Here is a 13,350-nt window from a genome sequence, read left to right as displayed (position 1 = left end):
ACAGTATTTTAAAAGTAGTGCTATTTGCATAATACTTTTCTCCCTCTCCTCTCAGTTACCCATAGGAAAACAGTGGTCCAAGCTTTGATAACATCTAGGCTTGACTACGCCAACATTCTGTATCTCGCCTCCCTAACTACCTACTTGGTCGTTTGCAGGTGGTACAGAACGCGGCAGCAAGGGCCGTCTTGTTGGTTGACCTTAGAACTCATGTGACGCCTCTCTTGATGTCCCTGCACTAGCTCCAGTGATCTTTAAGGTCTGGGTACTAGTCTTCAAAGACTTTCATTATGTTGAAGCCCCTTACTTTGGGAACAGAATCCAGCCATATTAGAACCCTGCGATCCTCAACTCAGAAGTTGAAGGTCGTGCCAAAATTCACACGTTCTCGGTTGAGCGGTCACTCGTTCCAGTTGACCGATACTAAGCTGTGGAATAGCCTACCGCCTCCTCTGAGAAAGGAACAAGTTCTCCTCAGTTTTAGAAGAAAGTTAAAAACCTGGTTGTTTCAATGAGATGGAGCCACCCGTAGTCGCTTCTGATTGTTCTGTCAACAGGGTTAAGTTAGCGCCGGGACACTCTCAGGAGTAGCCGTGCGCTCTACAAATACCCCCATAACATAATCCTGTATTGGTCTAATTGGATGTTGCTATACCCAATGATACATTTTCTGTTTATTCTAACACCATCATTGGGGGGTTGTAAAGAAGCTCTGAAAGGGTTCTGTTTTTCTTGTTTTTTTTATAGGATCCTTATTACCGATTTAATGACATGGTCTATCGGTGGATTTCTTTGGAGAATTGGACCTACAGTAGGACATTTACGCTCCCCACAGATATCAGGTATGCAAGTTGTAACAGCTCGGGGGCTTTAGATCTCACATTTGTGGCTCAAAAGATGCAAGCCTATGTCTGTTATTGTATATTTTTAAAACCATTATTTAGTGTAATTTTTTTAACAAAAAACAGAATTTGAGTAGAGCGGTGTCCATACCAACCAATGGGGAATAGCACCTAACAGTAACAAGCATTGGCATAGCCAATAGGTCTCGCCTTTGGGACCTTATAAGTGTTTAGCTAGATATACTGACTTTGCCAATGTTTTTAAGCTATGCTGAGAGAAGTGTGACTGCTGTGTCACTTACCAGCGAAGGCTTCATGTGCGCCTTGCTGCCGTGAGGGAATTGGCTGTTTCTGGGGGCGAATCCCTCTCAAGAGGTCCTGACCACTAGTATTTGGCTTGAGGGGTACGAGGCTCCGACGGACTCAATTTCCCAGACCCCCCAGCCCCGGGCGCCTTGTAGCACTGTCATCAGTCGGCGCCGGGGCGGGGATTTAAACACTCCGCCAGAACCGCAGCGCGGGACGCGTTCTGTCACTTACCAGCGAAGGCTTCATGTGCTCCGTGCTGCCGTGAGGGAATTGGCTGTTTCTGGGGGCGAATCCCTCTCAAGAGGTCCTGACCACTAGTATTTGGCTTGAGGGGTACGAGGCTCCGACGGACTCAATTTCCCAGACCCCCCAGCCCCGGGCGCCTTGTAGCAGTGTCATCAGTCGGCGCCGGGGCGGGGATTTAAACACTCCGCTGGGCTATTCCCCTAACATCTGTGGTGGAAATTCGAGCAGTCATTGTGCCATCTGTCGCTGCCGTGAGGGGAACGGCGTCCAAGAAGCCTCATTCCAGGAACTGTGAGCTGGCCAAGAGGGGTATTGACTTGTTATTAACTTTTGTTGTGCATTTCCCTAGGCTGTGGTGTTACTATAGGGGAAGGCGGGCTGCTCCTAGAGAAGATCGATCTTTGTCTGCCCTCGCAGTATGTCTAAAAGGAGAGCTGGCGATAAGGTGGGGGGGACACTAGATGATTATTTAATTAGAGCTGAGTCAGCGTTGAACCTTGAGATCTTAGCGGTGGAACGCAGGCTCTCTTTAGATCCTACATCTTCCTCCCTCCCATGTGCCCAGTTGCAGGCTGATTTGCCTGTTTCTGATCACTCTAGTTTAGTTGATGGCACCACTATCCCCCCATTGCCTACCCTCCTTGCCCAGGAGCCTATGGACTCTGCCCAGGCCTGTGTTGTTATTCAAAGTCCAATTAGGGTCACTACAAGAGGGAGGCTGGCTCATAAAGCAAAAAAAAAAGAAGTTATTAGTAAAAATAAGAGAGGTCAAGGAACGAGTAAGCCCTTTGTTGTGTCATCTAATTCTGAGCCTAGTGGGTCCACCGTCGAAGGGCAAAGCTCTGTTCATAACTCTACCCCCCTGAGCCAGGACCTGTTTCAGCCTCTATTGGATTTACTTATTGTTGGACTTAAAGACCATCTAGCTTGCCTTCTAACACCCGTCCACCACAAATTGGATCTTGTTGCCGATAGATTGGATAAATTAAAAGCTAGACTAGCTGGTGATAAGTCCTTAGCCTTAGGGCCTCTCACACTGACAAATGGGGTGATGACAGTGGGGGTGACTAACGTGGCCGGTAGAGCTAGTCTATCAAGGTCAGTGGGGGTTATGCCACCTTCATTATCTACAGGGGAAGAGAAAGGCCAAGATTTAGGTCTAGGTGAGGCTACCGACAGGGGTTTTAATAACCATTGTGATGTGCAAAGATGCCCCACCCAGAGCAACAGGGCTGGTAATGAGGGGGTGGGAGCAGGGAGTTCTACTATGCCCTTTAGTTTACATCTCCCTCCCCAAGCCACCCCCTATTCTATAGTCTTGGCTAATGTTCCACCACTCCCGGAAGGATCTTATGAACACTGGTCCAATCTTAAGAACAAATCCCTGCATTACTTGAGCTCTAAAATTGGTAATAGTAGGGCTTTGTTTGATGATTTCAACATGGTTAGGCGCATCAACTGGATTGGTCAGTCTTATAAGTCCCTTTCTGGGGACTGCGTTGTGTTGAGTTTTAAGTCTCCTGCTCTGGTTAGATATATTTTGGAAGTTGCTCACCACCTACCCCCAGCTCCTAACTCGCTCAAAATTCTCCCATTGGGTTTCTTTTATAGGCCAGGCTCCTTACAGTTAAAGTGGGATACTCGTGCCCTTCCAATAATTCCTGTAAGGTCTGATCTGCCCATTGCGACTTCCAATCGTTTTGATATCCTCATCACTGGAGGATAACGATTGACGCATGGATGGTTCACATTGCTCCTTACCGCTTGTTCCTGGGTCCTTGGGTCCCAATTGTCACCAGATCTCGGATATTACTATTAAGTCATCATCTTCTAATGTTATTCCATGTAGGGCTAATCCATCTGGTTCTATACAACTATTCTCTGCCGTATTGAACGATCCCCAGGTTGTTCCAGGTCAAGCGGTGAAAATCGGGGTTGCAATCTCCTCATTAAAATTGGGCTCTTGGAACATCGCAGGGTTGGGGTCTAGGCTTGATGTTCCTGATTGGGCCTATTTTATTGACGAGTTTGAGATATGGGCATTTCAAGAGACCTGGGCATTGACTCCCCACTTTCGCACAGGTTTTTTGAATTTTTATAAGCCTGCTGTTAAGGGTCATAGGGGTAGACCCATGGGTGGTTTAACCACTTGGGTACGTCAATGTGAAGGTGTCACCATGACAGAGGTCCCAATTGACAGTTCTGATATTTTGATTATCAGGGTTAAATCCCGTAGTGGCCTCAATCTCCTAATAATAAACATTTATGCAAGGGGTCTTCCGGGAGGCAAATGTTCTCCTACCTGTCTTCTTTTGGAGGATTATTTAGAGACCGAACCAAAGTCCATTAATAAGATTGTGGCCGGAGACCTTAATGTCTGTTTTGAGCCCTTGGGGGTCGACCTTGGGGACTTCACAGAGGACGAAGATTCAACTTGGGGTGTTCCCCAGCTGGAGCTCGAACCTATAAGTAAATGGACTCAAGCTGCCCTTTTTATGAAAGGCTTATGTCTAAACCAGGGCATGAGGGCAGTTAATGGGCGAACAAAATCAGATAGGTTGGGGAGGTCGACTTTCGACAATGGCAGAACTGGGAGCCGAATTGACTATATATTAGTCAATTTGGAAATGTGGCCGCTCATTGACGATATGGTGGTAGTAAGTAGAGTCGAGAGCGACCACAATCCCCTTGCATTGTGTATTAAAGACAACAGTTTTGCTGTCCCCCGCACCTCTCCTGATGGCCGCACCCCTATGGATGTTTTCCTCACAAATGATCTTAGAAGGGTGAGATGGCCGAAAATCGCCACTTGTGAAACTTCACGGGCAGCCATCAACTAATTAACAATGCTCTGGTCCTACTTAATCAGTTGAAGTCCCAAAGCTTGATTAAGGATAATATTCGGGACATCCATAATAAGCTCTTTGCCGAACTTAAATCTTTTTTTGTGAAAACTTATCTTGCTACTGGTAAAGGTAAAAACGCAGGGACCCCATTCGTGGTTCAATAAGTACTGTAGATTGGCCCAAAGTGCTTTAATTCTGGCCATTAAATCTGGCTCTCCCACCACTATACAAAAATGTAGATCTGTATATAAAACTGCCCAACTCAAGGCGAAGCAGAACTGGGATGAAGATCGCTGGATGGATCTTTATCAGGCCTGCCATGACCGTAACATGGTCCAATTTTGGCATCTTCTTAAATGGGGTAACTGCCCCTCGGATATTCGTCCCACTAATCAAGTTGAGCCACAACAGTGGGTGGCGTATTTCGAGGATCAGTTTAAGGTTGGTGACAAGACGGCTACCTACATGTCTTGTCCATCTGGTGTTGAAAATCCCCTAGAATTTTCCCCCTGTGAAGTTAAGTTAGTGCTAAGATCAATTAAGAGTGGTAAAGCCCTGGGTCCAGACTGTATTCCTGCTGATTTATTCATTCAGGAGCAAGATGTATGGATCCCGTATCTGACTTTGCTGGCTAATGCCCTTGCGGGTGGTGCTGCTGTCCCTGACTCGTGGCTCGGGGCAGAGATATTGCCGATCTATAAGAAAGGCGATCGCTCTGCCCCGGGCAATTATAGACCTATTAGTCTTATTGACGCAGTACAAAAAATTATAGCCCGTCTTGTTTTTGGTCGTATTCAAACCTGGATGTCCGATTTTGATGTGTTGTCCCCACTTCAGGCAGGGTTCCGCTCTCATATTGGGACCCTGGACCAAGCATTCAGGGTAGTACTCCTTTATTGTAAGGAAGTTTTTTGGGGGGATGGTAAGTTGTATGCGGCCTTCGTGGACCTAAGGTCCGCGTTTGACCTTGTGCCGAGGGATAAGTTATGGAAAGCACTTTCGGAGATGTGCATGCCAAAGGAACTGGTCTCCTTTCTGGTTACTATCCATGAAGATACGTATGCCCGTGTTCGTTGGGGCAAACCAGGGGAGGTGACGGATAGATTTAAAGTGTCTAAAGGAGTTCGCCAAGGGTGTGTGCTCGCTCCCACTTTGTTTTCATTATTTATTAATAGGGTCATAAATTACTTTTCCAATAACCCTACTGATGGTCCCACCCTGGCTGGAATGAAGATTCCCCTACTCATGTTCGCAGATGACACCCTTTTGATCTCGAAGACGAGACAGGGTTTGCAGCTAGCCCTGTCTCGCTTCGAGATCTTCTGTCGCGAGCATGAGATGGAAATAAATGTCAGGAAAACCAAGTTCATGGTTTTCCGTGGACCCCGGCGTATTAAGGCGCAGGTATGTCTGGGCGGTGTTAACTTGGCCCAAACGGCTGTCTTTACCTATCTAGGGGTCACCTTTAGTGAGACTTGCAGCTGGTCTCATCAGCTGGATCTTCTTGCTCTTAAACATGCCCAATTGGGTGGTGCTTTGCTGAAAGAGCATAAACTTTCCCTAACTAAACCACTAGCCCCCCTAATGAAGATCTATGGCTCCAAGATTCTACCTGCCATCTTATATGGTGCTGAGATCTGGGGATTTAGTAACCTGTCCAAGCTGAAGACCGCCCAGAATAAATTTCTTAGGTCAGCTATTGGGCTTCCCCAATCTACTCCGCGCATCCCCTTATTGTACGATCTGGGAATCCAGCCTATAGAGGGCTGGGCAGGGTATAGACCTTTGGCGTTTTGGCGTCGCCTGTGGGCTACTCCTTAACTATCGATCTATGCAAAAGCCCTCTTGGAGGTCAAAGGGATGGAGGGTTCACACAGGATTCCCTGGTTGTCCAGTATTAAAACCCTGTTGATTGACCTTGGGATGCATGACCTATGGGCTAACCCTGATTCCGTGGTCTTTCCGTCGAAAAAAGTCCTTAAGAATGCCTATTGGTGCTTTATCAAGACCAGGAGATGTGCTTCCCTCATAGGCACCACGATGACTGCTACATTTCTAGTTCTTAAGGACGAGTCTGCTTATGAAAATTACTGGGATACTATTTTGAAGTATTTTGATCGTAAACTGTATCACCAGTTTAGAGTGGGCGCCCTACCACTGTGAGGACTCACCAAAAGTTGGAGTCCTCTTGGTAGTGATAAGTGCCCCTTCTGCGTAGACAAGATCGAAACGTTGGACCATTTCCTTTTTGGTTGCCCAATTTACCAACTCCCTCGTCGTGTTTGGCTTTGACCTGTCTGCAGATTAATGAGTACTCGCTCTGCACAGGTTGCCAGTAGAATCTTGAAAACAGATACCTCAAAACCCATAGTAATAGGAGTTGCCAAATTTATTAGCTGGGCATGGATTCTTAGGGCAAGGAAACTTAAGATGTGATTTGTGTTCTGCTAGCTATTAGTACTAGTACCTTACTATGGATTATTAGGTTAACTGGCGTGTCCCTTACTGTATCTCATTATATTTTATTATGCTGTGATTATTTTTAAATCTACTTGTTTTTATGTAATATTTTAAAGGTTTAGTAGTTTTATCTTGTATTATAACATGAATTGTATTATATGAATTGTTTTTACATGTGTAGAATGTCTTTTATGATGTGAATCGAATAAAGACCTTCTGACTGACTGACTGTGACTGCTGTCCAGCATGCTGAGAAGTTATAATAAAAAAGTGTCAGAAGCATTTTTGCTACCTTTGTCCAGAGTTACACCTCACAGTCCTGGCCGTGGTATCTGGCTGTGCCAATAAAAATCTGTCCTGAAAGCTCTGTGTCCCCCACGCCCCCGACAAATCGGTCTTTCACTACCTGCTTCAAATCAATATCCAGGCTTGACGCACGTGCAGTGCTCTTAAGTACACTGAAGGTGGCACTAAGCGCTTTATGAAACTCCCAAAATAAATAAATAGGCAAAAAATGATATGTTATAATTCTGTGAACTATCTAGGCTAAGAGCATAACAAACTTAACATGATTTATAATGCTTCATACATTTCTCATATTTCTGGACAAAAGGATTATTTTATTTTGCACACTATCCATCAAATATGCATCATATGGGCAAATTCCATGATCATCAGACTGAACTTGTGTCACTCTGCTGAAAGAATGTTTGCGGCTGCACAGAATTCCGAGGTATTGCTTGAAATGTCAGCGCAGAGTGCATAAAATATGAGTTTACAGGTGACTGCAGATGTAAAGAATGCTTACGTGCTTGATGCACTGGCTGAATTTTAAACGGTGTGTGAATTAAAGGTAGTTCTTATTTCCACTAATACCGTAATTGAAATCAACCCAGCGGTTAGTGTGAGGTTGCAAGGCGCATGGCCAGATACAGAATTTCTGTCAACGCCCAATATAGCTCGCTTGTATTGAGTCCGACACTAGGAGGTTGAAGAGCGGAGTCATCTAGAATTTTAACCTGCACTTCCGCATATCAAACACAGGTGTCTGCAACAGTGCATTATAGCGCCGTCTACCATTGAGCTATATAGTTTTTTTAACCACAACTACCCCGCACGCATACACCCACGACCCAGAAACGTGACAACTGTAAACTCGCGTTAAGTGCCAAGTGGCTTTTCAGTTCGCAGAAATGTTGCTACTGCTTGAACACCAAGACATTAGTTGTAGGTTTTATCTTTCCATGCACTTGAAAAAAGCATTTCACACAAAAGAAATACGCATATGATTAATTTATGGTCTTAAGTATTGCAAACCTCATATGTAGATTGCTATGTGCTCTTCCGTTGACCTCACATGAAGTTATTTTCAAAGACAAACTGCATTGTTAAAACCGTTTTTGTCATAGGCGATTAATAAAATTGCCGGTTTACCTACGTATTGGACATAGCACCAAACCGTTTTTGTCATAGGCGATTATTAAAATTGTGTTTTTACCTACATATTGGACATAGCGCCAACTCTAGATTTTTCATAGCGCCTCGAACCAATATTCTTCAAGCACAGAAAGACAGAAAAACCTTCGGGAAATTGTAAAAAAAAAAAATTCAACTTTTATCAACCACAATATTATCGCGCATAATAAGTAATACGATGCGCATCTGAAACCAAATTATGCTTTTGAGTTGAAACAATAGATGTAACCATGTGCACCTTAACAGGAATCTTTTTAACATGCTCTGAAGATGAGCGGTGTAGCCTGACTCCAGAGATTTCACACGCACACTCTGCAGCATACGCAGAAGCTACTCAGACATTTCAGCAGACTAATGCGAAACATAATTTTTCAATTTCATTGCATTTCCCAGTCGCAAGCAATTTATTAGGAACTGATTCTCGAATAGAGTTTAGTAAATGTTATCCAAAAATGTGTGTTTTAAATCGTGATTTTCAATTCAAATGGAGGCATCCTCCTTTTTAAAAATAAAATGAAATTGCCATTAAGCCCACTTAAACAAGCACAAAACAAGTGCGGACGCGAAAGTGAAAGCGACGGCGCTATGTTAAATTAGTAACCTGATCCACGACCAGCTGCCAGCCTGGGCGCCGCTGCTCGCTCCCGAGACCCAAAGGCCATGGGAGTGAACGTTTAGAGGAAAGGCGGGACATGCACCCGTCTTTGGCCATTTGCGTGCTTTCATTATTGAAAGCCCCACACAAAGGCCAATAGAATGTGTGGGAGGAGTCCGACCCACACAGAGATGTCTCTGCGAAGTCTGGAGTGATTCCAAGAGGCCCTCTCCTAGAGCAAAAGACACACAATTGATGGACGGAATGCAGAACAAATCAAAACATTCACCCCCAGTCAAGAGATATGGGTTAAATCCATCATTCTTTTGCTCACCATGCCACCCCAGTTTAGACCTGGCCATATGCAAATCAGTCTTGACCCTGTGCCTCATGGGAACAGTCCAGCCCGAACTGCCAAGCCAGGTCCTCCCTGGTCCGGAAACAAGCATCCTAGGACCGGTTTCGGGGTTTCACCCCTCTTCAGCCAGGATAGCTTGATTCCAGTGACACAGTGTGCCCAGGACTCACGTCTGAGCATACCTGGCGCACTAGGGCGAGAAAGCAAAAGACACACAATTGATGGACGGAATGCAGAGCAAATCAAAACATTCACCCCCAGTCAAGAGATCTGGGTTAAATCCATCATTCTTTTGCTCACCATGCCACCCCAGTTTAGACCTGGCCATATGCAATCAGTCTTGACCCTGTGCCTCATAGGAACAGTCCAGCCTGAACTGCCAAGCCAGGTGCTCCCTGGACCGGAAAGAAGCATCCTAGGACCGGTTTCGGGGTTTCTAAATAAGGTAAAGCTTAGGCGAAAATGGGATGTTCTTCTGCCCTGCCTTCTCTTTGCATACAGGGAGGTGCCACAGAAGGGGGTTGGTTACAGCCCTTTTGAACTTGTGTTTGGTCACCCTGTTAGAGGGCCACTCTGTCTAGTGAAGGAGGGATGGAAGTTACCTCTCAAATCCCATAAACAAGATATTGTGGACTATGTACTTGGTCTCCGCTCCCGGATGGCTGAGTATATGAAGAAGGCGACAAAAAAGCTTGAGGCAAGCCAGGAACTGCAAAAAGCCTGGCATGACCAAAAGGCTGTACTGGTGGTGTTGGAGCCAGGACAGAAGGTATGGGTGTTGGAGCCAGTGGCCCCAGCAGCCCTTCAAGACAGATGGAGTGGACTCCATACCATTTTGGAAAAGAAGGGAGAGGTCACCTACTTGGTGGACCTTGGCACTCCCAGAAGTCCCCACAGGGTACTTCATGTAAACAGACTGAAACCATATGTGGACAGGGCTGACATGAGCTTGCTCATGGCAACAGATGAGGGACAGGAGGAGGAGAGTGACCCTCTCCCAGACCTGCTCTCTCACAACCCTGATGATGGGTCAGTGGATGGTGTAGCCTTGGCAGGCAGCCTCACTGCCCAGCAACAGTCTGACTGCAGACAAGTTCTACAGTAATTCAGGCATATGTTTCACTGACTCCAAGTCAGACCACCTGGTGCACTCATGAAGTGGACACTGGGGACAGTCTGCCTGTCAAGAATAAAATCTACAGGCAACCTGATCATGTCAGGGACTGCATAAGTCCAAAAGATGTTGGAGTTGGGAGTGATTGAGCCCTTGGATAGCCCTTGGGCTAGCCCAGTAGTCCTTGTGCCAAAACCTCACACCCAAGACGGTAAGAGAGAGATGAGGTTTTGTGTCGACTACAGAGGACTCAATGCAGTCACTAGGACTGATGCACATCCCATTCCCAGAGCAGATGAGCTCATAGATAAATTGGCCTCCGCCAAATATCTGAGCACATTTGATCTGACAGCAGGCTACTGGCAGATAAGGTTAGCTGAATCTGCAAAAGCCAAAACAGCATTTTCTACCCCTGGTGGGCATTATCAATTTATTGTGATGCCCTTTGGTTTGAAGAATGCACCTGTCACTTTTCAAAGGTTGGTGAACCAAGTCCTCTCAGGCCTGGATGACTTTAGTGCAGCATATCTAGATGATATTGCTGTCTTCAGCTCCACCTGGGAAGATCACCTGATCCACCTGAGAAAAGTTTTGGAAGCCCTGCAAAAGGCAGGACTCACTATCAAGGCTACTAAGTGCCAGATAGGGCAGAGTCAGGTTGTGTACCTGGGCCACCTTGTAGGTGGAGGCCAGGTTCAACCACCACAGAGCAAAATCCAGACCATCATGGATTGGATTGCTCCAACCACCCAGACTCAGGTCCGAGCTTTCTTAGGCCTGACTGGTTATTACAGAAGATTTGTCAAGGGATATGGATCCATTGTGACCCCCTTAAATGACTTAACCTCTAAGAGGATGCCCAAGAAAGTTCAGTGGACTGACAGCTGTCAGAAAGCTTTTGATGACCTAAAACAGGCAATGTGCTCTGCTCCAGTGCTCCAAAGCCCCAACTACTCCAAAGAATTCATAGTTCAAACTGATGCTTCTGAGGTGGGGGTAGGTGCTGTATTATCACAACTGAATGAAGAGGGCCAGGATCAACCAGTAGCTTTTATTAGCAGAAGATTGACCCCCAGAGAGAAACGTTGGTCAGCTATAGAGAGGGAGGCCTTTGCTGTGGTCTGGGCCTTGAAGAAGCTGAGGCCATACTTGTTTGGCACTCACTTCATTGTTCAAACCGACCATAAGCCCCTCCTATGGCTAAAACAGATGAAGGGTGAAAACCCCAAACTACTCAGGTGGTCCATTTCCCTAAACCAGATTGGTCGCACACTGCTACACCTACCAGGCGTGTTCCCCCAATGAAAATGGTCCCTGAAGGTCAGCGTCGGCGGATACACCTATGCTCGAGTGTGAATGCAAGTATGCGTGGCGTGTGCCATCCCTGGACACGTGTTTCGAGGTAGTTGCCTCTCGTCAGCAGGGAGTAGGAAAATGTGTGGGGTTGCTGTGTAAGCTGCTAAAATCGTATCAGGTCTAGTACCTCTCGTAGCGCGCAGGTGCGTAACCATGAGTCCGTCGACTCCACCGGCTCAAGGGAGCCTGAATATAAAGTTAAACCAGATTGGTCGCACACTGCTACACCTACCAGGCGTGTTCCCCCAATGAAAATGGTCCCTGAAGGTCAGCGTCGGCGGATACACCTATGCTCGAGTGTGAATGCAAGTATGCGTGGCGTGTGCCATCCCTGGACACGTGTTTCGAGGTAGTTGCCTCTCGTCAGCAGGGAGTAGGAAAATGTGTGGGGTTGCTGTGTAAGCTGCTAAAATCGTATCAGGTCTAGTACCTCTCGTAGCGCGCAGGTGCGTAACCATGAGTCCGTCGACTCCACCGGCTCAAGGGAGCCTGAATATAAAGTTAAACCAGATTGGTCGCACACTGCTACACCTACCAGGCGTGTTCCCCCAATGAAAATGGTCCCTGAAGGTCAGCGTCGGCGGATACACCTATGCTCGAGTGTGAATGCAAGTATGCGTGGCGTGTGCCATCCCTGGACACGTGTTTCGAGGTAGTTGCCTCTCGTCAGCAGGGAGTAGGAAAATGTGTGGGGTTGCTGTGTAAGCTGCTAAAATCGTATCAGGTCTAGTACCTCTCGTAGCGCGCAGGTGCGTAACCATGAGTCCGTCGACTCCACCGGCTCAAGGGAGCCTGAATATAAAGTTAAACCAGATTGGTCGCACACTGCTACACCTACCAGGCGTGTTCCCCCAATGAAAATGGTCCCTGAAGGTCAGCGTCGGCGGATACACCTATGCTCGAGTGTGAATGCAAGTATGCGTGGCGTGTGCCATCCCTGGACACGTGTTTCGAGGTAGTTGCCTCTCGTCAGCAGGGAGTAGGAAAATGTGTGGGGTTGCTGTGTAAGCTGCTAAAATCGTATCAGGTCTAGTACCTCTCGTAGCGCGCAGGTGCGTAACCATGAGTCCGTCGACTCCACCGGCTCAAGGGAGCCTGAATATAAAGTTAAACCAGATTGGTCGCACACTGCTACACCTACCAGGCGTGTTCCCCCAATGAAAATGGTCCCTGAAGGTCAGCGTCGGCGGATACACCTATGCTCGAGTGTGAATGCAAGTATGCGTGGCGTGTGCCATCCCTGGACACGTGTTTCGAGGTAGTTGCCTCTCGTCAGCAGGGAGTAGGAAAATGTGTGGGGTTGCTGTGTAAGCTGCTAAAATCGTATCAGGTCTAGTACCTCTCGTAGCGCGCAGGTGCGTAACCATGAGTCCGTCGACTCCACCGGCTCAAGGGAGCCTGAATATAAAGTTAAACCAGATTGGTCGCACACTGCTACACCTACCAGGCGTGTTCCCCCAATGAAAATGGTCCCTGAAGGTCAGCGTCGGCGGATACACCTATGCTCGAGTGTGAATGCAAGTATGCGTGGCGTGTGCCATCCCTGGACACGTGTTTCGAGGTAGTTGCCTCTCGTCAGCAGGGAGTAGGAAAATGTGTGGGGTTGCTGTGTAAGCTGCTAAAATCGTATCAGGTCTAGTACCTCTCGTAGCGCGCAGGTGCGTAACCATGAGTCCGTCGACTCCACCGGCTCAAGGGAGCCTGAATATAAAGTTAAACCAGATTGGTCGCACACTGCTACACCTACC

At 46.9% G+C, this 13,350-nt stretch overlaps 1 protein-coding gene across 2 annotated transcripts in view; it reads left to right on the top strand.

The window, feature by feature from the left end:
• Positions 1–13,350, top strand: part of MANBA (mannosidase beta) — a 243,937-nt gene that overhangs the window by 11,107 nt on the left and 219,480 nt on the right. For both annotated transcript variants that reach the window (XM_085636128.1, XM_085636120.1), the window contains exon 2: positions 748–842. In XM_085636128.1, coding sequence (XP_085492254.1) covers positions 748–842 — 95 coding nt within the window. The remainder of the gene's footprint in view (positions 1–747; positions 843–13,350) is intronic.

This window comes from Triturus cristatus, chromosome 2_1 (assembly GCF_964204655.1).
Source record: "Triturus cristatus chromosome 2_1, aTriCri1.1, whole genome shotgun sequence".
In the NCBI taxonomy this organism is placed as follows: domain Eukaryota; kingdom Metazoa; phylum Chordata; class Amphibia; order Caudata; family Salamandridae; genus Triturus; species Triturus cristatus.
Note: the sequence above shows the minus strand (reverse complement) of the source record. Positions and strands in the feature narration are given on the sequence as shown.